Source organism: Mirounga angustirostris, unplaced genomic scaffold, assembly GCF_029215605.1.
Source record: "Mirounga angustirostris isolate CCGP_5_RB_7025 unplaced genomic scaffold, mMirAng1.0.hap1 SCAF_4, whole genome shotgun sequence".
In the NCBI taxonomy this organism is placed as follows: Eukaryota; Metazoa; Chordata; class Mammalia; order Carnivora; family Phocidae; genus Mirounga; species Mirounga angustirostris.
In genome coordinates, this window is record NW_026991712.1 from 15,744,306 (window position 1) to 15,767,250 (window position 22,945).

Sequence of the window (22,945 nt, forward strand, 5' to 3'; positions counted from 1 at the left end):
CGCCACCTGGAGCACAGCTGCGTTGTCACCTGTTCCATAAATTGGTTCGTGCTTTATTGACCCAATCTCTGGCTCTACACGTACGGCTGAGTCTTATCCCACTAGTCCCTGTTCCTTGAGGGAAGGAGCTCTGTATGATAAATCAGAGTCACCTGCAGCACCCAGCACACTCTCCCTAAAAATGTATTTAGTGAAGGAATGGATGATGAATAATAATGGAAGACCAACCGACTAGAAAGTGGATACCTAGGCTCTGGCTGTCACTAACCAGCTTTGTGACCGTGGACAAGTCAAAAGTCGGTCCACCTCTAGGGAGAGAGAGCAGTATCTTCACGAAATCGAATCCTTACAATCCTGTAACACTTTGCTGAGTCTAAGAAAATATGGCATCAGGGGTGGCTTTAATAATATATTAAGCAGGGCGCCTGGGTGGCTCAGTCGTTAAGCGTCTGCCTTCGGCTCAGGTCATGATCCCAGGGTCCTGGGATCGAGCCCCACATCGGGCTCCCTGCTCGGCAGGAAGCCTGCTTCTCCCTCTCCCACTCCCCCTGCTTGTGTTCCTGCTCTCGCTATCTCTCTCTCTGTCAAATAAATAAATAAAATCTTAAAAAAAAAAAAAAATAATAATAATAATATATTAAGCATCTGCCTAGTGGCTTATGCTTAGTGGGTCAGTGGGCTAAGCATCTGCCTTGGGCTCAGGTCATGATCTCAGGGTCCTGGGATGGAGCCCCATGTTGGGCTCCCAGCTCAGCTCCCTCTCCCTTTTCCCCTCCCCCTGATCGTGCTCTCTCTCAAAAAACTAAGTAAAATCTTAAAAAAAAAAAAAAAGGATGGCATCTGTCATTTTTCACCCCAAATATATGTCTTATCTGCTAATAAAAATAATTGTGTCAAAATACTTTCACAGGCATCGTTTAACCCTCAAATAACAAAAATGAAACTTAAAAAGGTGAAGTGGCTTGGCCAGATCAGAGCTGATACCTGATGAAACTGAGTTAAGCTCCTGGTCTCCAAATCTTGTCCTCAATACTCTCTTAATTATCAATTACTGCTTTAACATTCCTCCATTATAAAATCAAAACTTTCTTTCCCTGACAACAATCCTCACTGGTAGCAACAAATTTGGCTGTTTGAAATATACATCAAGTTTAAAAGGATTCAAATTCAATTTAATGTGTGGGAAATAGTTTTCCTAAATATAAATTCCTCAATAAACTGCTTGTTGGTTCCTATATTGCTAAAATGATGGAAGGCTTGAGCAGCTGACTCTTACAGATGAGAATACAATATCACCAGGATGTTACTTGATTACCCTGTACCTGAAATTAGCATCAGAGGATTTTTTTCTTAAGTAGGTAACCATCACTAAAATATGTTTGAATCTTGGCATGGCTCTACTCTTCAAAAACAAAAATCTTGTCACTCAGGCCTGAAGCAAAGGCAATGAAATACGACACAAAATCAGCCACTTACTGGCAGAAGGTAACAAACTATAGAGTAAGTCCATGAAAAATACTTTGTAATCAGGCCCAGGCAGTGTTGAGACCTCAGAGACCAGGGTAACTCCAAAGAAACAGGAAGCATGGTGGACCTGTCTGGGGGGAGCAGGAAGCATGCTGCAGACATAGCTGCCACCAGAGAAGCTGTAGGAGGCCAAGAGGAAGTGGGAGAAGTACTGTGTCTTCCCGGGGGGGCCCAATCTCTGACTAGTGTTCTCTCAACTGTTGGCTGGACACCAGTTGAAAAGAAAGTTTGGGAAACACAGCCTGCAGGGATTGGCCCACCTGTGATTCAGAGCAAAGCATGAGGTATTTCAGGAGTAGATTTGAGCACAGGTCGGCCTAGGATTGGCTCACTTTCTAAAATTTATGCCTCTTGATTCTTTTTTTCATTTTGTTGTGTTGATGAGGAACTGAAGCACAATACCGAAGAGTGCTGGGGATATCAGGTTTCCATGCTTATTCCTGATTTTAGTAGGATTATTTCTAATGTTTCAATCTTGACTAGGATGCTTATAGTTGCTTATAATTTCTCAATTAAATTTTTTAAAATAAAATCTTTTTAAGCATATATGGATATATAGAAATTTAATGTATTTAAAATATATTTAATATAACAATTTAATGTGTTAATATATATTTGATATATGTATTAATATTTTGTTAATATAATATATAAATTTATTCTATTCATGTAGTGAATTTAGTGTAATGAAATCTTACACTAACAGATTTGATAATAGTGAATCAGCCTTCCATTGTTTGACAAAACTCTACTTCATCACAGTGTATTATTTTTAGTAAAGTGCCATGTCAGATTTGTTTCTTTAAAAAGATTATTTATTTGAGAGCAAGAGTAGAGTGAGCAAGAGAGAATACAAGTGGGGGAGGGGCAGAGGGAGAGGGAGAAGCAGGCCCCCCACTGAGCAGGGAGCCCAATGGGTTGCAGGGGCTTGATCCCAGGACCCCAGGATCATGACCTGAGCTGAAGGCAGACGCTTAACCGACTGAGCCACCCAGGCATCCCTTAGATTTGTTTTGAAAAAATACTTTGTAATCATGACAAGAGCGAATACTTACAGTATAGTCAGCATTCTAAATGTTTTTCATACATTAGCTCATCTTGTCCTCACAATCACACTATGAGGAAGGTAGTGTTTTTAACCCCATTCTACAGATAAGGAAACTGATGTACAGAAAAGTGATCACACAGCTGGTAAGTAGCAGAGCCTGAATCCAAGCCCAGAAAATCTGGGTCAGGGGGTGCTCAGGTGGCGCTGTTTTAAGCCTCTGACTCTTGGTTTCTGCTCTGGTCCTGAACTCATGGTTGTGAGACGGAGCCCTGCATTGGGCTCTGCGCTCAACATGGAGTCGGCTTGGGATTCTCTCTCCCTCTGCGCCTCCTGCTAGTGCTCACGCTCTCTCTCTGAAATAAATAAATCTTTTTAAAAAAAGAAAGAAAAAGAAAAGCTGGTTCAGGAATCTGGGATTGTTTGACTAGAACGCATTTTTTTCCTCCCCGTACAAAGATCTAGTTACCTTAAAACAAACAAAGAGCACATTTGATCTTCCAGTGACGCCTCTACTCTCCCTGTTGGCCTAATTTGGCATGTCAGGACTGGACTTGTGCCTTTTCAAGTACCATTCTAGATTCAAGGAAAAGCCGTGCCCTCCTTTCTTCAATTATCCATTCTTTCAGATCCAGATTAATCATCTCTTTTTGTAACTCCACCGCTTGGCCATAGCTGTCACCGATTTATAATTGTCAACTTTCCTTTGTTCATTTTACACCTTTTTTTTCTCTTTTTGGTAGAAACTGAGCACTTCCTCTTTCATTAATGTTTTTGTTTGTAACACTTTAGATCAAAACCCTCAAGAGTTACTTGCTCACCATTCCACCAGTCCATAGACTTTTAATGCCAGTCATTTAATTGTTCTGCATCCCTTCAGTGCTTATGTAATCTTTTACAAATTCTAGTTGGAATTTGGAACTGGGTTTTCATTTTCTTTTTCTTCTTGGATACTGCTCATAAAGCCAGAGTATAGACACCAATGCAGTTCAATGAAATAAATGTGTATCAAGTGTCTACTCTGTGTCAGGCTCTGTGCTTGGTGTTGGGAGTAAAGCACTGAACAGAGCAGACACAGTACCTGTCACTTAGGGGTTCAGAGTTTAATGGAGAAGACAGCAGCATACAGGTAATTAAGGACATGTTGCACTGGAGGCTAAGAAGATCTAAACGAACCAAGGGGTCAAGGAAGGCCTCCCAGAGGAAGTTACGTTTAAGCTGAGGTTGGAAGAATTAATAACCTCTGATAATGGCAATGACCACACCTTACATCTCTTTTCCCCCCTCCCACAGTGTGGTTGTTTTCCCCTTAGTAAAACATCGATCCCTACAGCTGACAATGCAAGTTTTCCACTGAATTGTTGATGGCAGTAGGATGGGAAAGATGAGGATTCTAGTCTTCTGAGAAGTGTCACTTGGTATCTTCATAAGCTTCCAATGTGCTTTTTCCACAACATCAATTTTTTTTTTTTTTAAAGATTTTATTTATTTATTTGATAGAGAGAGAGACAGCGAGAGAGGGAACACAAGCAGGGGGAGTGGGAGAGGGAGAAGCAGGCCTCCTGCTGAGCAGGGAGCCCGATGCGGGGCTCGATCCCAGGACTCCGGGATCATGACCTGAGCCGAAGGCAGACGCTTAACGACTGAGCCACCCAGGCCCCCACCACAACATCAATTTTACAAACAAAAAGATACTCATCCACTCGCCAAACCTGAATTTACCTTCGTCTCCCAGATTTGGGGTGCACTTCGTTCTCTGAATCAGGTGACAGGAGGTATTGAACTAAGTAGCCAGCCCTTCCCCAACCATTTTTCCTTAGTACTTACTTCCAGGCTTTGGGCATCATGATCACTTCCTGGATCTTAGAGCAGCTTCTAGTGCCATCTACTGGAATTGTGCCTGGAGCTCCTTAAGATGACGTAACCCAAAGTGACTCTCCCCTGATCCTAACCCAAGAGAGGGAAAGAGGGGTTAAAAAAAAGGGGGGGGGAGAATGAACAAGCTGCCTTAAAAGAGGTTTCCATCATTTAGATGTATTGACTCCAAATTACATGTTTACCTCCCCCAACCCCTCCAAAAGATGTTTTCACTGGGGTAATTTAAATTGATAAACAGTTCTGGAAAGAGATTAAGTAACAGGCCTTTAAAAAGTTTTATGTCCTCTGACTCAATAATCTCACTGCTAGGAATTCATTCTAAGGAAACAGAGATGTACACTAAAATATGTGTACCAACAAAAAACAATTGATCGATCACAACCACAATATCAAAACAGAACACAAACCACCAAAAAGCCTTGTTGACAATAGCATTCTTTTTAATAGCAAACAACTAGAAACAATATTAACATCTACCATCAGAACAACTGAGTTGTTATGGTACATCATTCGGTATATTATTATGAAGCCATTAAAAACCTCATAATCATTTAAAACAAGTAAACTGGCAATGACATAAGATTAGAGAAAAAAAATCAAGGCACAATACTCTATACAGACATACACAAACACTCTGTATAATCCAATTTTTAAAAATATTTATTCAGATATACACTTAGAAAAAGGGCTATTGGGAAAGATCCCAGAACTTTCGTCGTGAGTTATCTCTGGAAAAAATGATCACAGGCCATTTTTATTTTGGTCTTCATACTTTTACATATTTCCTACTTTATACTTCTCTGTATATTTTACAATTAGCAATAAGTATTAATGTTTAGAAAGAAAGCTATTATTTTAAGGGGGAAAATCTTTCACCTGTGTTCAGTCTAATCAACTAGTATTTTCTTTAATCTGACTATTTATCCATATGATGTAACATGGCTCAAAATTAATCATGATCCTTTTTCAACCAAAGCATCCACTTCATCCCTCACTGTGTCTAGTCCTAGAACATCTACTGATTTTACCAGTCATGCAATGTTAGATCATAAACCTCGCTGTCTTAGCACTACCTTATAAGCTACCTCTGCTTATAAGTGGCAACATGCCCTTGAAGTCCTCCCAAGCATCATGTTTCCATCTGGACCTTTATAACCAAGTGTTTGGACCATCCTAAGCCTTGACTTCATTCCTACTTCACTGGGAGGGGAAGGAGGGAAAGGGAAGAAAAGGGGACAAAATAAAGGGTAGAAAAAGCCTAAGTTTGGGTTAGAATATGGATGGACAAGGCAGAAAAGGTTAGGGCCAAAGAGAGGTAAAAGAGAACAAAAATGAAATAAAAGAGATGGGGAATTAAAGGAAAGGTCCCTTTTAAACAGAAAAGGCAGCAGTTGCCTAAACATCTACCATAAAATAATAATGATGTGCTACATTATTAGCCTACACACTCAGCTTGCTACCTCCTCCTACTCATACCCCTTCATGATCATGGGGAAAACAATAACTACAGGATTGCACCATTTTAGTGGCCCCAGGGGACACCCAAGTCTCTGGGGCTACCTTCAAAGATGATCCAAAGACCCTTGGTTGTCGAGAGGCATTTTATAATGGTCTATCAGCTAACACTGAGTGATTACTAGGTACTAGCAATGCTAAGCACATTACATGTATTCTCTCACTGATCCTCACAACAAACCTATGAGATAAGGTTATTAATGTCTTTATTTTAGAAACTTAGAAATAATCAATCCAAGAAATGATTAAACATTTCTCTGCATAGAGTCTATCCTTGGCAAAATTATGAGCAGATGAGGGCAGACAGGGAAGGAAAATACTATTTTCTTAACACCTATAATATGCGAGACACCTCACCTCATTCACTGCTAACCAAATCTTATAAGGTAAGTACAGAGTACAAAGTGATTGAAACATGAATTTGAAACATATTTTGAACCTATCCTGGACAGTCTGAACCAAAAGCCCAGGGTCTTACCTCCAGAGGATTCTGAACAATTGGGACATTTAAGGGTCCTCTAGAGGTCAGTGTGAGGATAGACCCAGCCTCCTAGAGGAAGTCACTTTGACTTCCAAGCTAGCCCAGCCTCTATGGACTGGATGATAATGGTGTTAAAGGCACCTGGGGGGACGCTGAGACTGGAGAGCTTATTCCAGTAAACTTCACCATTGGCAAATGCCCTTCATCCAAAACCAATAAACACTTCACATGCCAGGCTTTGTGTCAGGCATTAGAATTACAAAAATGAAATCCATTCTCTGCACTCAAGGAGTTGACAGTCTAACAGGAAGGCATATTCTGGAAAAGCATACTCTTGGGCATTAGCATAAAATATATAAGCATATGACACCCACTCAGTCACTACTGAGCACCACTATGTGCAAAGCACTGTGTAAACTTCACCAAGCTTGTGTTTTCACAGAGCAAACCTAACCCATTTTAATATATAGTTATTTCTAGCTCCTTGGATTATCAAATTATTAGATTTGAAGATGGAGGGTTCAGCGTAAGTTATATAGCTCAAGAGTTGGCAAGGAGAAGGTAGTCTTCCGAAAAGCTGAACATTTTCCTACTAGTTATCCTTACATTTGCCCCTCCCAAGGTCATTTGAACTTCTGCTAACCACATATTAGGCATCAGGTAAATTTCTGTTGAATGAATGACCACACTGCTTGAAAGGAATTACATAAACTTAAATACAGAATCAAGAAGCAATGACGGTTTTGTCACTACCATGATTTCAGAAAGTGAGACTGGCCAAGATGAACACACTGGATTAATGTATGAGAGGCAGAAGTCACAAACCATATTCCACTACCTCTCACCCTCAATGAGGAAGTTTGTACAGCACTAAGGAGAAGGCTCATTTGGAGATCCAACTTGGATGACCTGGAATGATGGGAGCAAACCTTCATCTCGGGTACTATGATAAGAGACTTACTGTTTGCACACTTTATGGTAGACTATATGGCAGCTAGGGAGTGAATTCCCCACCACATTTGTGAGTATAAGCATTAACATGGATTTCCTCATTCCACTGTAGGGAAAAAAATATAAGCCCCTTCTTTGAGTAAGAAAAAATGAGTAGTCGTCTTCCCTTCAGTTAAAATGAAACTATGAAACAAATCACTGAAATAAGAATGCTTTATTGGGGCACCTCGGTGGCTCAGTTGGTTAAGCAGCTGCCTTCGGCGCACGTCATGATCCCAGGGGCCTGGGATCGAGCTCCGCATCGGGCTCCCTGCTCAGCGGGGAGTCTGCTTCTCCCTCTGCCCCTCCCCCAGCTCGTGCTCCCTCTCCCTTTCTCTCTCTCTCTCTCAAATAAATAAAGGCCGAAATTCAGTTGCAAGGCAGGAGCTATTGGGGTGGTGCACCATCACCAATCATATTATGTGTGGCAAGTAAAAAAAAAAAGGGGGGGCGCCTAGGTGGCTCAGTCGTTAAGCGTCTGCCTTTGGCTCAGGTCATGATCCCAGGGTCCTGGGATCGAGCCCCGCATCAGGCTCCCTGCTCTGCGGGGAGCCTGCTTCTCCCTCTCCCACTCCCCCTGCTTGTATTCCCTCTCTCGCTGTGTCTCTCTCTGTCAAATAAAAAAAAAAAAAAAAAAGGAATGCTTTATACATTCTTTGTGCTGGCAAGAAAAATAAAGAATACAGAATATTTACTTCTTGGGGAGCTAAATAAAAAATACCTACTTGCCGATTAATGAAATTGAGGCAAAAGCATCAAATATGATTAGATTTACTATTATGTTTTCCTCGTAAGTGACACATCTCTTCTGTTTTCCTAGTTTTCAGTCTAAAGAGACAATGATTCTTGCTAAATTGTTTTACTCATGGAGCCCATCTTAGCCCATCTAAAATGTGATCATCTATGATTCTATAGACATTGAGGTTTGTGAAACAGGTTTTATGTAATCGTGGGCAGTCATAAAACAGAGTAGGTGATGCTGATAGGACATAAACTGTACCTGCTGTTAATCTCTTCAGACGGGAATTAGCTGAAATTGAACTTGCAGTTTTGTTCTTTCCGGACTTAAACTGAACCCCTTTGTTTCAAGAACAAAAAAATTCAATAAGCTGAATCAAAAGGGTTTTCAAAAGTTCTGCAAACTTGAAACACAATATATAGTCTTGTGCTTTTACAAAACCTTATTCCTCAGGGTTCCCGAGGTTGGTCATAAAGAATTCACATGTAGGAGAAGCTGGGGTTGCACTGCTTCTTCTACAAATGTGGGGAGGTCAGTTTTCAATTTATTTCAATCAATAATAACCCATTACCATGTATTTAGACCTTGTTATATTGTAAGCACTAGCTGCTAGCTGCTTTGCAAACATTTATTTAATCCTTACAGAAACCCCACGAGGCAGGCAGTCTCTCGGCTTCACAGATGAGGAAGCAGGTTTAGAGTGGTTACCTGCGACATATAATGTGATTGACGATGGTGCACCACCCAACAGCTCCTGCCTTGCAACTGAATTTCGGCCTTGATAGCAAATGCCCAAATTTAATTATCAAACATTAATCAAACTCTTAGTTGTCTGTGGTAAAAAATACTGCCGGGCGCCTGGGTGGCTCAGTCGTTAAGCGTCTGCCTTCGGCTCAGGTCATGATCCCAGGGTCCTGGGATCGAGCCCCACATCGGGCTCCCTGCTCCGAGGGAAGCCTGCTTCTCCCTCTCCCACTCCCCCTGCTTGTGTTCCTGCTCTCGCTATGTCTCTCTCTGTCAAATAAATAAATAAAATCTTTAAAAAAAAAAAAAAAAACTGCCAACACTTGTCCCCAGATATTACAGTCGAAGACAATTTGCACAATCCTACCTAACATACAAAGGTAAAAAGATGCTTAGGTGCGGGTCACATAAAAGCCAATGATACCCAATTATGTTCTCCCCTTTTTTAAAAGCAGTAAATCACCCCAAATGCTTCGTAAGTCTTTTGTTAACTTTTGGTTAAATTTTGAATCCTATAACAATACGAAACAGCTTAATTGCCTAACCAGTATCAGGCATAGTATGATCATGAAAGAAGAAATATTCCCCATGCAATTCTGTGATCTACCAGCTACAGCCCTTTGCAGCAGGTCTAATTGGTCCTTTCTGGCTCCACATTCCTAATTTGTATCTCTACATGGTCTTCATAAAATATATTTCGAATCCAAAAATGAGACAAGAAACCCTGAGCAATTCAGGAGTCTTGACCTTCCTACACATCTACTCCTTGCACTGGCAGGAAAAAATAGGGGCTAGGAGCGCAGGAAATAACTTAATACTTTACAAAGCATCATTCCCATTGGACAGACAAACAGGGAGGATCCACACACCCTGTAAGTCAGGAGGGCAAAAGAAAACTGTCAAGACTGGAACTAAGGAGTCTTGGTCTCCAATGGCAAACCATCCCTGCACATTGGCTCAGACTCAGGGGTTTAATCATAGAAAAAGAAAAAGAACCCCGCATCTGATCTGACCAGCAGTTGTGTAATGAGAAAATCGAGGGGAAAAGACTATTTTTAAATTTCATTTCATCTCAATATAAATTTACTTAAATAGCTACAAGTGGCTAGTGGCTATTGTATTAGACAATATAGTTCTAAACACTACAAAAGTTAATTTTCAGCAAATAAAAATGCATTTCAAAAAGTGAGTCTTTTCTTTCTTAGGAGCCACCAAAACAGCCAGGAAATCACATTATTTATTCAAAAAGAATCTTTCTCTGGATAAATCCCTGAGGCCAGTAATGAATTATTGCCACCCAATCAGGCAAGAGGAAACAGGGAAATTCAATGGCTAGCTCAGCTTCAAGCTCTCAGATGTCCTTATTCCCAAGATTTCTCTTTATGTTTGCCTTTGAAGCTATTCCAATCTTACCTTAATCAAAAAAACATTTCTTCTCCATCACTGGCAGCCTCTCTCACTGGGCAGATGTAATGAGCTGGGGGTTGGGGCCTTCCCATCCTCTAACCTGGGAGGTTGACTTTTTCCAAACATTATGGCAAACACACCAAAAAACTTTGTAGCAACACCTTCATTGTAATGTCCCAGTAAGAAAAGGAAAATAAATAAATAAATAAATAAATAAATAAACAGGCTTTGGGACTCAAGAAGAAGATGGATTTGGGACCGAAAAAGAAGAGATGAGGGCCATTTCCGCTGGACAGTTTTTCCAAGTCCACCCATGAGGAAAATCTTCAACTTCGGGAGACTCGAAAGACTTTTCTGTGTGAATTTTCCGATGCTGATTGAGATAGGCACTTCTGCTGAAGCATTTCTCACAGTCCGTGCATTTGAAAGGTTTTTCTCCCATATGAGTCCGCCGGTGCCTGATAAGATTAAAGCTCTGACTAAAGCACTCGCCGCAGTCAGGACACTTATAAGGTCTCTCTCCTGTGTGCGTCCTTTGGTGAATCACCAGGGTGGAACTCTGGCTGAAAGTTTTCCAACACTCCGAACACCGGTAAGGTTTTTCTCCTGTATGTGTTCTCTGATGTCTAATGAGATGGGAGCTGAGACCAAAACGCTTTCCGCATTCACAACATTTGTATGGTTTCTCCCCTGGCTGGAGTCTGCATTCTTCTATCACACTGCAGTTCTGACTCAAGCTTTCCTCATATTCGGAACTTTCATAGGGCTTTTCTCCTGTGTGGGTTTTCCGGTGCGTAATCAGGTTTGAACTTCGACTGAAACTCTTCCCACATTCTGTACACTGATAGGGTTTCTCTCCCGTATGAATTCTCTGATGCTTTATTAGGGTCGAATTACAACCAAAGCTTTTTCCACACTCAAGACATTTGTAGGGCTTCTCACCTGTGTGGGTCCGCTGGTGGCGAATCAGGCTAGAACTCTGACTAAAACTCTTTCCACAGTCAGGGCACTTATAAGGTTTTTCTCCGGTGTGAATCCTCTGATGTTCTATTAGGACATAACTGTGGCTGAAGCATTTCCCACAAACAGGACATTCATATGGTTTTTCACCGGTATGTGATCTGTGGTGCTGAATCAGGTGGGAGCTGCTACTAAAGCTCTTCCCACACTCAGGACATTTATAGGGTTTCTCTCCCGTGTGAGTCCTCTCATGGATAATGAGATGGGAGGTATTGCTGAAGCTTTTCCCACATTCACCACACTGGTAGGGCTTCTCTCCTGTGTGTGTTCTCAGATGTTGAATCAGATGAGAGCTGTTACTGAAGCATTTCCCACACTCAGAGCATTTATAAGGTTTTTCTCCTGAGTGGGTCCTCTGGTGAATACGCAAATGAGAACTGTTATTGAAGCTTTTCCAACATTCAGAACATTTGTAGGGTTTGTCTCTGAAGATCGAATTCTGCCGGACAGAGACACGGCAGTGCTCCCCTGGGTCCCAACTCCAGTGATTGGGTTTTTCATCTTTTCCTGTAGAATTTCCCTGATTCTCTGACTTGCCATCATTCTCACAGGAATCATTACACCAGATCTCATCTCCTTGGGACCATGTCAATGGAATTTCTTTTGTACCCTCATGCTTACATTTTTGGGGGCCATCTCTTTTAGACCATTTTGAGGCTCTCTCTTTCTCTGCCTTGGAATTATTGTGTTGAGCAGTTTCCAAATTATTCTTACTTTCATCTCCTGTAAGAATAAACAAATATTCTAAACATATGCCCTAATCTCTACCAGGGGAAGGAAATTCTGAATTGCAGGGGAAGGGAAATAATAAGAAAGTAAAACCTCATAATTCTTTTAAAGTGTTTAAAGCAGGTTTTAGTTTTTCTACTCTAAGTGTTCATGAGAAGCAGGTGAATTTTTTTGTGCACAGTAACAACACTAATGAGGAATTTGAACAGCTGTCAGCAATTACCAAGGGGGTTTATTGATCTAAAAACTTCATTAAACTTTATTCTAGAAGACTTAAAAGAAAAAAGGGGATCTGAGTAGGGGAGAACCTGAATAAGACACATTCTAAGGTGAAAACTTGATGATACTTTAGTTAAAATCTGAGAAAATACAGAAATAACAATGATACCTACTATTTATAAAGAACAATAGCTTGGCATATAGTATCTCATTAAACCTAAGAAATATGAGACAGATACTCATTTTTCCTAAAGATGAGAAAACTGAGGTTGTAAAAGTTAACATAGCTTGTAAGCAACAAAGCAACAGAGCAGGAATCAAATTAAAGTTTGTCCCATTCAAACGCCCTGTTCTTTCTACACAGTCTACAGCACTCCATGGCACATCTTACATTGAGTTTCCAATCAATCCAGATCTTCTTCTTGATCCCTCACCTGTAAAAGGGCTTTTCAAACTCTCCCTCTCCTTGAAGACACTAGTTATTTCTGTATTTTGCTCTTGCTCCATCAGTGGTCACAGCCAGGGTAGGGATCAGAAATCCTGTGGAAGGAAACAGGTTATGCTTGCAGGCACCAGCTAACATGTATTACTTTTCCTTCCTTCCCAACCACTGCAACATAACAACCATAACCATAGGCACAGAATGTTCTGCGCACCAGACTGAAAAAAAGAAATATGGTCTTTAGAAGTATGTTTGGAAAAAAAAAAAAACTTATCCCAGATGCAAGTGTTTTGAATTAAGGTTAACCCAATTTACTTTTTCTAAGGAAATGCCAATAAAAAAATTAAATCTTCATATTAAAGTCTGAGGATCAAGCTTCAAAAACAGAATGAATACTAATACTCATTGTCCACTCAGAGTTTAAAAACACTTTTAATTGAAAACATGAAGGTTTTTTTGGAAAAGGCAACAATAACAAGACTTCAAAAAATGGATATGCAGGTATAAGAAGCAGCTAAAGAGAAAGCACTCTGTTCAGAAAGAATATGCTGGCGCTTGACAGAAGGATGAAACATTCGAAGTTCAATCTCAAAATAAAGTTAGAATTTATATAATCAGGAAAAAAAAAGAAAGAAAAAAATAGGACGAAGCAGGGCTAGAATAATTACAGCCAATAACCTCTAAAGATAAAAAGGAAGCTAATGAGGGAACTCTTCCTTGCCTCTTACTTTCTCAATCTATCATAATCACAATATTCCTTTTAGCCTAAACTTTATCTTCTGGAGTCAACTGTGATTCTTGACCTACTTTAAGGGACTGATCTATCACTGGAAGGCAGGTATATATGGATTTGCAATCCATTTCAGGATATAAAGAACATTATTCAGGAAAAACAAGAGCCTAAAATAAGGATGTACAAAGGCACACATGGAAAACTTTGTTTTGGGGGGAGTATAAAAAATGTGTAATTTTCACCTTATCACTGCCTATTATGTGCCAGGAAGTGAGCTAAATACTTTACACATAATATTTCTCATTTAATTTTCACAATAGCCCTTGGAGATCTATAAACAGTTACCAGCATGTTATTATAGATGAACAAAAAAGACACTAAGAAACTTTCCCAAGGTCACAAAACCAGAAAGCAGTAGAGCAGAATTCAGTCCCAAGCCTGTTTGGATACTGACTTTCACACTCTTATCTATTACAGTAAACCAGAACAGGAGGCAGAGCTGGGCATAACCCCAAACTGCAAATGAATCTCAAAGAGGGCCTTTATTTTGGAAAATATTAGCTGGATTAAAAAAAAAAGATTTATATCTATAGACGGGATACCAAACGAAGCTGGTATTCCCGAAACACCCTCAGCAACTAGGGATTTGTTACAGGAAAAGGTGAAACTAGTCTAAATTACAAATAGCCCTAACGTTTGAGGCGGGGGGAACCCACACACCTAAAAGGGTAAAAAAGGAAATTGTTCATATGGAGTAATAGGTTTTGCTGAGTTATCTATTTCCATCAAAGTCTTTACAAACGAAGTAAAAGTCCGGGTAACAGAGACCCGTGCAGCACTTTCCCTGCTAAGAAACTATTAATTTTGGTAGTAGGGGGCTCTCAGGAACACTGGCTCAGCAAAACGGTAGCAAACTCAGGCCATAAATGGTATTACAAGGCTGTCCCTTAGATGTCACTCCACAGAGATGGGCTGTTTTCGCTGTCCTAGAGCAGAGGTGCTTAGGATGGGGCCGTGCTTTGGATTAGAAAGTCTTCCAAAGGAAAGGCACTGCCTGAAGCTTAGCTTTAAGAACCGCTGGCAGGGGGCAGAGGCCGGGTGCGCTGCGGGGTGAAGTTCCAGGAGGCCAGGTCGTCTCCAGCCGACAAGTCCTTTAAGGGACCCGCCAGGCGAGGGAGGCGAGGGCAGCGCGACGGCCGGGGCGGCGGGAGATCCTGGGCCCCGGCCCCTCGCAGCCGCGGGATCCCTCTCCGGGCACACTGCAACCTGGGTGGTGCAGTGGCCACTCTTCCAGCCCGTAGCCCTTGGCTCCCTTCCCCCCGAGAAGGAACTCACTGTTCCGGGGGCCACACACGAGGCGCCCAGCACCCCCGCAGACCCAGCCGTCCCGGAGCAAGGAGCCCAGCTCCTTCTGACCCCACCAACCCAAGGTCCTAAACTCTCCAGCCCGGAAGGCAGAAACAGGAAGTCACCCAAGCCCCGCTGCAGAGCCTCTCTAGGAAGCCTAGAGCCTCTCTAGGAAGCAGGGATGGCCAGGTCTCGTTGGTCTTAACCCTTAGGGTCCCGGACCAGAAGGGGCGCGCTGGTGGATTTCCTTCCCTCGCGCTGCCTGTGGTCTGTCCACTTGATCCTCACTCGTCACACTTGTCAGGCGCCTTATAAAAGGGGCCCGACTGGAGCGAATACTTTCCCTTGCCATCAGGGCATCCTCGGCTTTATCATCATCAGTACAAAAAAAATGAACCGAGCATTTACTAAGCTCCTGTTGTTTCCGTTGCCACCGCTGTGAACAGGGATGTATATTTAGCTATCTGCGAAACAATTGAGCAGCTGAGGCATCCACCCACGCACAAAACAATTCGTTAACAAGGCGCCGTTATTAATAAGACCCAGAGAAGCACTGAAACTCTGGTCTTTCATTACAGAGAAAATGGAAGGCAATCCCTTCGTCTCCCCCACATCAAGCCTACAAATCTACTTATGTCTCTCTCTTCCCTCCTGTTACAACGGAGGATTGGTCCGCATTTAAAAGGAGCCCTTTACTGGTACTCACTTTCCTTCCCACCTTCTTGGAATCCTTACACTAACAACTAACCTCTCAATTCTACCACTTCCATCCCAAAATAGTTCTTTGGATTGATTGATTGATTGATTGATTGATTGATTTACCCTCTCACAGTGTTTCCATTTTATGGCTTCCCGCTGACGTTTTAACTCGTTTCTTCTGCAGCAAAAGCAGTAAATCACTGAGATCACCATTGACCTCTGTGTTGGTGTTTTTCAGTCCTAAGGCCTCTTTCAGGAGTTTTGAGACTGCCGAGAATTCCTCTTCTAGAAACACTTTCCTTTTAACAGAGCCTTGTTAATCTTTAGTTATCTTTTGCCCTAGATTATATTATCACTAAAATAAATGAGGACTTTCAGAAAACAACATGAACATAAGACATCAGTATAATTTTTTAAAGATTTATTTTATTTATTTGAGAGAGTGAGTGCGCATGAACAAGGGGTAAAGGGGCAGAGGAAGAAGAAGAGAAGCAGACTCCCCGCTGAGTATGGAGCCCAACTTGGGGCTCATTCCCAGGAGCCTGAGATCATGACCTCAGCCAAAATCGAGTTCACAGGTCAACCAACTGAGCCACCCAAGCGCCCCAAGATATTGGTGTATCTTGTATAAGCTGATGATAGAAACACTCTTTTAGACACCACATTATCCTCATTGTCCTCTGACATCTTTAGCAGTCCTGATAGTCTCCTTTGCAAGCCCAGTCTTCTCTAAATGTTGACATTCCTTAATGCCGCCCCAGGACCTCTCTCTTATCCTGAAATGTCCTCTGTCTGGGCAACCTCATTCACTTCCACATTTTAAAATACCATCTGTGCAGACGACTCACAAATTTTATATCTCCAGCCCAGGCTACATTTCTGAGCTCTTCACTCTTATCACCAATGGTCTACTTGACGTCTCATCTTAGAGGTCTCAGTAACACCTCAAAACCAAAATGTCAAAAGTGAAAATCTGTTTCTCACTTTCTTCTCCCATATAGACATACAAACACAAAATAAACCTGTTCCTCTTCCAATATTCTCTCCCAACCATCCATTCAGTTCTGCAGAGGCCCAGAAGTCCTTTTTGTCACCTCCCTTTTCCCTCACCTCCCGTATACAATCCATAAGCCTCATCTGCTGTGTACTTCACACAGGATTCTCAAATCCAGATACTTCTCCCAACCACCTGCGCCACCGTAAATTCAGACAACTATCACCCTCACCTGAAGGATTTCAGGAGCACACTAACAATCCTACAGATGACCATCATTGCCCCTTCTCATCCAATCTCCTCACTGAGTCCAGAGTGATCTCTTCCATAGATAAATTTGAATCTGTCACCTTTCTTCACCTAGTCAAAGCCTGTTCATCCTTTAGATTTCAGCTCATACATCACTTCCTCACAAAAGCTTTCCACACCCTTCCTGACAGGGTCAAATCCCTGTTATGTGCCCTTCTAGCACCACGTTTCTCTCCACAAAAGTAGCCTAACTTATGACTGCAACTTTATTTTTATTTGCATGATTGTTATTTTATTTTGCCTTCCCAAACAAATGTCAAGCTCCATGAAGGCAGAGTTCGTCCCTGTTTTTGCTCACCACTCTATTTTAGAACCTAGCACAGTGTCTGACTCTAACAAATATTTGTTGAGAACCTCTTATGTGCCCGTTATTGTATATTCTCAGGCACTGAGGATGTAACAGTACACAAAATAGTGTGGGGGAGACCATCAATGAGCAACACAACCACGTCTATCTATCTATATATCTATATCTATTTCTGTCTCTCTCATGCTGAGGAAGGTCTACTATTTTGGTTAAGCTGGTGATGAATGTTCTCTCAGATAAAGAGATATTTCAGTGGAAATCTGAAGGAAGAGAAAGTAAGAACCATCCAGTTATCTAAGGGAAGAACAATTAAGACAGAGGAACAATAAGGGAAAAGACCTTGAGATGCTTGACATGCTCAAGAAACAGTAAGGGGCAAAATAAATGAGATGAACAATGGTAGGAAATAGGGCAGAGAAGTCAGGCCCCATAGTCCATGACTGATGGACACAGAAATGTGTCACTCAGATTCCCTTTTAAGAAAAGACTTGTTGGGGTGCCTGGGTGGCTCAGTCAGTTAAGCGTCCGACTCTTGATTTCAGCTCAGGTCATGATCTCCAGGTCATGAGATTGAGCCCAGCGTGGAGCTTGTTTAAGATTCTCTCTTTCCCTCTCCCTCTGCCTTATCTCTCGCTCCGCCCCCCCCCCCAAAATAAATAAATAGAGAAGGCTGGTTGCCCAACTTCTGGGAGTGCTATGAGCAGAGAGCTCTCAGCTGTCAGCCCCCCTCAGGGATTGCCTCAGTTGTAGAGAACAGCCTCTCCCAAAGTCACACTCTTCCTGGGCAGCCCACAACAGTGACTGATCAAGGCAGAAGCATAAATGCCTGGATCTTTGCACCCAAAGCAGACAAATCTTACGAACAATTTTAGCTCCTAAGTTCTCGGTGGGGTGGGTAGGAGAAGCTGTGGTCAGCGCCCCCCAGTCCTAGGCAAACCTCTCCTTCTGCTCAGGCCTGAGTTCTTGCCCTCCCTTCCACATCTGAGACTGGATTCAAGAATGAATAAATGAGTGAATTTGCCCATCAGATCATCTTATATTATAGTAGGCTGTGTAGATATCTAGATATAGCAGGTGAGCTGAGCACAGAATCCTGTCTCATTCTTACATCCCAAGCACATAGGACATAGTAGGAGTCAATGGATATTGGATGCTTAATAAACTCCTAGCTGCAAGTTCTGGAAGGCAATGGGGGTATATCCTATTGTGAAGCTGGAAAAATTCATCAAGTCCTTTCATTCCTTCTTCCATTTCCCTTGTTTCTTTTATTCTTTCATGCATTTATTCAACCCATATTTATGTCACCTGCTGTTGACTTCCTGAGGGGCCCCCCTGCGCAGGAGTCGGGATAGCTTTGCCCTCGCCCCTGGCTGGCTGTTTGCAGGCATCGGTGTCACTGAAAATAACAGTTGCAGCTGTCTTTATATGGGTTCTCTGGGAGTGTTTTCAGCCTCACATTACAGATTACCTTACTTGCAGTTGTTTAAACCATAAAGACTTTATTATTCACTTAAGAAATATCTAAAGTGGGCAGTACTGGGATAGATTGAGCCGCCCCAAAATTCTCCCGCGTCTCAGAGAGGGAGGGGCTTGGTACTTACTGTAAACTGAATTACGTCCCCTCAAAATTCATATGTCAAAGCCCTAACCTTCATTGTGATGGTGTTTGGCCTGTGGGAGGCAATTACGTTTAGAGGTGGTCATGAGAGTGGGGCCCTTATCATGGGGTTATTAGTACCCTTATAAGAGTAGACAACAAAGATTTTGCTCCGTCTCTCCACTTGTGAGGACACAGTCAGAAGGTGGCCGTCCACAAGCCAGGCAGAGAGCTCTCACCAGAAGCGCACCATGCTGAAGCCCTGATCTGACTTCCAGGCTCCAGACCTATTAGAAAATGTGTGTCGTTTAAGCCACCCCAGCCTGTGGCATTTTGTGATGGCATTCTGTTACTTGAGCAGACCGATACAGTACTGAGCTGACGATGTGACCATAACAGCTTGCACAAAATTGTCAGTTATCTGGTTTTATTCTTTGCAGGGATATTTGCATTTCAAAAGAGAAGGGGGTTAGAATGGTGGCATCCCTAATTGGCGGGTGGGGCAGAGCCATGTGGTGAGCAGCCCTGTGATGTCCTAATCAGCACATTCTTTGCCTCACGTATAAGATTTACGACCCTTTACAAAGAAATTTGGATTTCCCCAAGCCTCAGGTGATACCCACCTTCCCCAGAGTTCTGAGGGTTATTTTGATGACTTTGAGTGGTGGGCTTTCTGGTGCTTTCAGCAGATCTCTAGCTCCTTTTCTTCTCTTCATCATCCCCCCTTTCCAATTCTCCCTCTATTACTTGGGCGGGGGGGGGGGGGCATACAGAGAATTGCTACTGCAACAATCATTAATCCATGGAACCTTGTGACTGATTCAACACCTCCAGGGTGCAGTCCAACAGAGCAGAAACTTGGCTGAGCGAGAAAGTATGGACTGGCACAGAGCACCAAAGGTATCAGGAGTCCAAGAGCCATCCATCCCCAACGCAGAGGATTGCTTGGGTTGAAACTGATACTGAGGAGATCCTAACATCTTTTTTGAAGGTGTGTGAGTGGCTGGGTGTGGAGGTTGGGAGGGGAAAGAAATGTCCAGGATGATTGGATTCTGGTGCTACAGCAAGGCAAGGAGATCAACAGAGCGGAGCCTAGATGGTGCCTCTCTCATAATAGCATCGGAGGGCTCTTTCCTTAGTCCTAGAAAATGCTCACGATTCTAAACTGTGTCAGCAGGTGGCCCCAGAGGCAGCTGTTTGGAGGGATTGTCGCAAAATCTAAGTGACTGCAGAGTGACTGAATCCTGTATAATCTTGGAGTCTTGATGCAAACACAAAGTGATATTTGTACCAATTAGGTTTAACCAGAATAAACCTGGGTGTACTGGAGGATTATGAGGGATTATGGCTTCTCTCTAATGTGAACCATTTGTAATTAATTAGCACAGAGGAAGAGAGACTATTGTCCCACATGCCAAATACCACTCTCCAGGATTTTAGGGGTCACTTCTCCTTGGCCACAGATTTTCTCTAAGGTTCGTTGTCTTCAAATGTCCTCATCTTGGCATCCACTTTGCAGTAAGTCAGTCTTCCTCCAGAAGGAAAAATCAAGGCTAGGCAGAACTCATTCCTGGCTAGAGAGAAGAATTCTAGTTCTTGGGGCTAGGTCTAGTTCTTGGAGTCACAGCGCCCGCAAAACCTACAAAACTGGCCTCAAATTATACAGGAACTTTGGAAATTTGAGGTTTGGTAGGGGTGTTGAGGAAAAATGAAGAGTTGTGGAAATATCTATAAATTTTAATTGCCTTTCAACAATATTAAGTCAAATGATAGCATGTATGGAAGGTTCATATTACTATGCTTGTCCCTGTAACTACTCAGTACATGGGGCTAGTATTAATATGAAAATCACATGCAAAAAGACTTCCTGGTTAATGTGTTTCATATCATAACTGCAGCTTGACAGGGGGGTCATGCTCTATTTTTGTCTTTTCTTTTACTTTTTTTTTTTTTTAATTTATTTTTTTGACAGAGAGAGACATAGCGAGAGCAGGAACACAAGCAGGGGGAGTGGGAGAGGGAGAAGCAGGCTTCCCGCAGAGCAGGGAGTCGATGTGGGACTCGATCCCAGGACCCTGGGATCATGACCCGAGCCGAAGGCAGATGCTTAACGACTGAGCCACCCAGGTGCCCTGTCTTTTCTTTTAAATATTTTATTTATTTGAGGGGGTGAGGGGCAGTGGGAGAGGGAGAAAGAGAATCCCAAGCAGACTCTACACTGAGCGTGGAGCCTGATGTGGGCCTCGATCTCACAAACCTGAGATCATGACCTGAGCTGAAATCAAGAGTCAGATGCTTAACCGACAGAGCCACTGAGGCGCCCCTGTATTTTCTTTTATCTAGAACTCATCTTTCAGTTCCCCCTGAGTCTCTTCTTCCCTCTAAATTTCTCATTAAATCTTCTTACATTAGATCTCAGAACAGAATGTGACTGATTTTTATGATATTCATTTGTGAAAAATGTATTCCATCTAGGCAGGCAATATATAAATTACAGCTTTGAGTTGATCTGCCCGTCCCTGGTCACATATTGCTTTGGGCTAGCATGCTCTGAAAGAGAGATGGTATTATCAACTTTACCTAATGATATAACAAATGCATTGGATTTCCACTGGAGTCAGTTCATAAATCACTTTTCTCAGAGAACCATCTTAGCTGTCATCAAAAAATGATAGCCAAAATTGACAGACAAACAGGCCTTTGTAAGTATTTAAAGTTAATGTGTAAATTCTCAAGGTTGTAGAACATTAGAACAGGAAGTCGTCTTAGAGTTCTAGGACACATTTGAGAATATGTGGGGACTTTTTGATTATCTTTGGGTCCTTTTGGTTAATGCTACCAGTAGTTAGTGGGCAAGTACTCTGTACTGAATGTATCCCCCTCATATTTCATGTATGAAGTCCTAACCCCACAATTTGACTGTATTTGGAAACAATACAATAGTAAGGAACTTTAAGGGCCTTTAAGGAAGTAATTCAGGTTACATGAGGTCATACGAATGGGGCCCTAAATCCAATAGGACTGATCTCCTTATAAGAAGAGGAAGAGATACTAGGGATGCACAGGCACCGAGAAAAGGCAGAAAGACAACCATCCACAAGCCAAAGAGAGAGGCCTCAGGAGAAACCAAACCTGTTGACGCCTTGGTCCTGGACTTCCAGTCTCCAGAACTGTGAGAAATAAATGTGTGATGTTTAAACCCCCCAGTCTGTGATATTTTGTTACAGAAGCTCTGGCAAACTAAGACAGCATGTAACAGGAATGTTGAGTGGCCTACAAAGTGTAGGATGGCAGATTCTGCACACTAAAAAATTGTCCTGTCCCAAATGCCCATAGCATCCTCTAGAGAAACACCAGTGTGGTCCCAACTCTCCCTATTCTGGATGACCCTATTAGATTTTTCATTGAGGGAAGGTACCATATCTTATTTACCTTTGTTCTGCAAAGACCTAGCATAGTGTCTGGTACCCAGTAGGAGCTTAGCAATTGTGAGGGTGTGATATCTTTAAAGTTTTGTTTTATTTTTTAAGATTTTATTTATTTATTTGTTAGAGAGACAGCACAATTGGGGGAGCAGCAGACAGAGGGAGAAGCAGGCTTGATCCCAGGACCCTGGGATCATGACCTGAGCTGAAGGCAGACGTTTAACCAACTGAGCCACCCAGGCGCCCCCCGCTTTTAAATTTTTCATGTGCTTATATGCAGTTTACCTTTTGTCTCAGTTCACCTGAGCCATTTAACTGCTTGGGGGGTTATCATTTGTTACTGAGGCGCTGCCAAGAGACAGACTGGGGTAATATTTTGCTGTTGACATTCAAAAATAAGATTTTGCTGCAAGACAATCTGGCATTCTTTGGCAAGCTCTTGTCTTGAGAGAGGATTATTTAAAGTCCCTTCACATATGAAGGGTCTGCTTTGGGGCTCAAAGAGCTTTTCCTGTGGGGGTTCCCGGAAGAAGACAAAGCCCTTTGGCGGAAGGTGGGGAGCTTTAGATTTAGAAAAGTAACACTGGGAGCAGGAAGCTAGTGCCCCCCTTCTCCCTTCCCCAGCCACCCTGTCTAGAAATTGTACCGTAGTCACTTATGGTTACCTGACATTCCGTTTTATACTTGTTTGTTTCTTTGTTTATTGTCTTTCTCTTTGACTAGTGTGTCAGTTCTAGGAGGCAGTGTTTTGTCTATATAATCACTGCTATATTCAGGCATCTACTACAGTACCCGGTA

At 42.3% G+C, this 22,945-nt stretch overlaps 1 protein-coding gene across 1 annotated transcript; it reads right to left on the minus strand.

Moving 5' to 3' along the window:
• Positions 1–5,147: 5,147 nt before the first annotated feature.
• ZNF572 (zinc finger protein 572) lies at positions 5,148–14,917 on the minus strand. The gene is made up of 3 exons (XM_045895901.3): positions 14,805–14,917; positions 12,729–12,834; positions 5,148–12,069 (listed from the first exon to the last, which is right to left on the minus strand). Exons 2-3 carry the CDS (start codon positions 12,799–12,801, stop codon positions 10,562–10,564), a joined length of 1,581 nt encoding a protein of 526 aa, XP_045751857.1. The 5' UTR covers positions 12,802–12,834; positions 14,805–14,917; the 3' UTR covers positions 5,148–10,561.
• Between the last annotated feature and the right edge of the window lie 8,028 nt (positions 14,918–22,945).

Coding starts and splice junctions, on each gene's coding strand:
- ZNF572 (XM_045895901.3), bottom strand. CDS start 12,801: ATGGAGCAAGAGCAAAATACAGAAATAACTAGTGTCTTCAAGGAGAGG. Junction 12,070..12,728: donor TTTGAAAAGCCCTTTTACAG/GTGAGGGATCAA, acceptor TTATTCTTACAG/GAGATGAAAGTAAGAATAAT.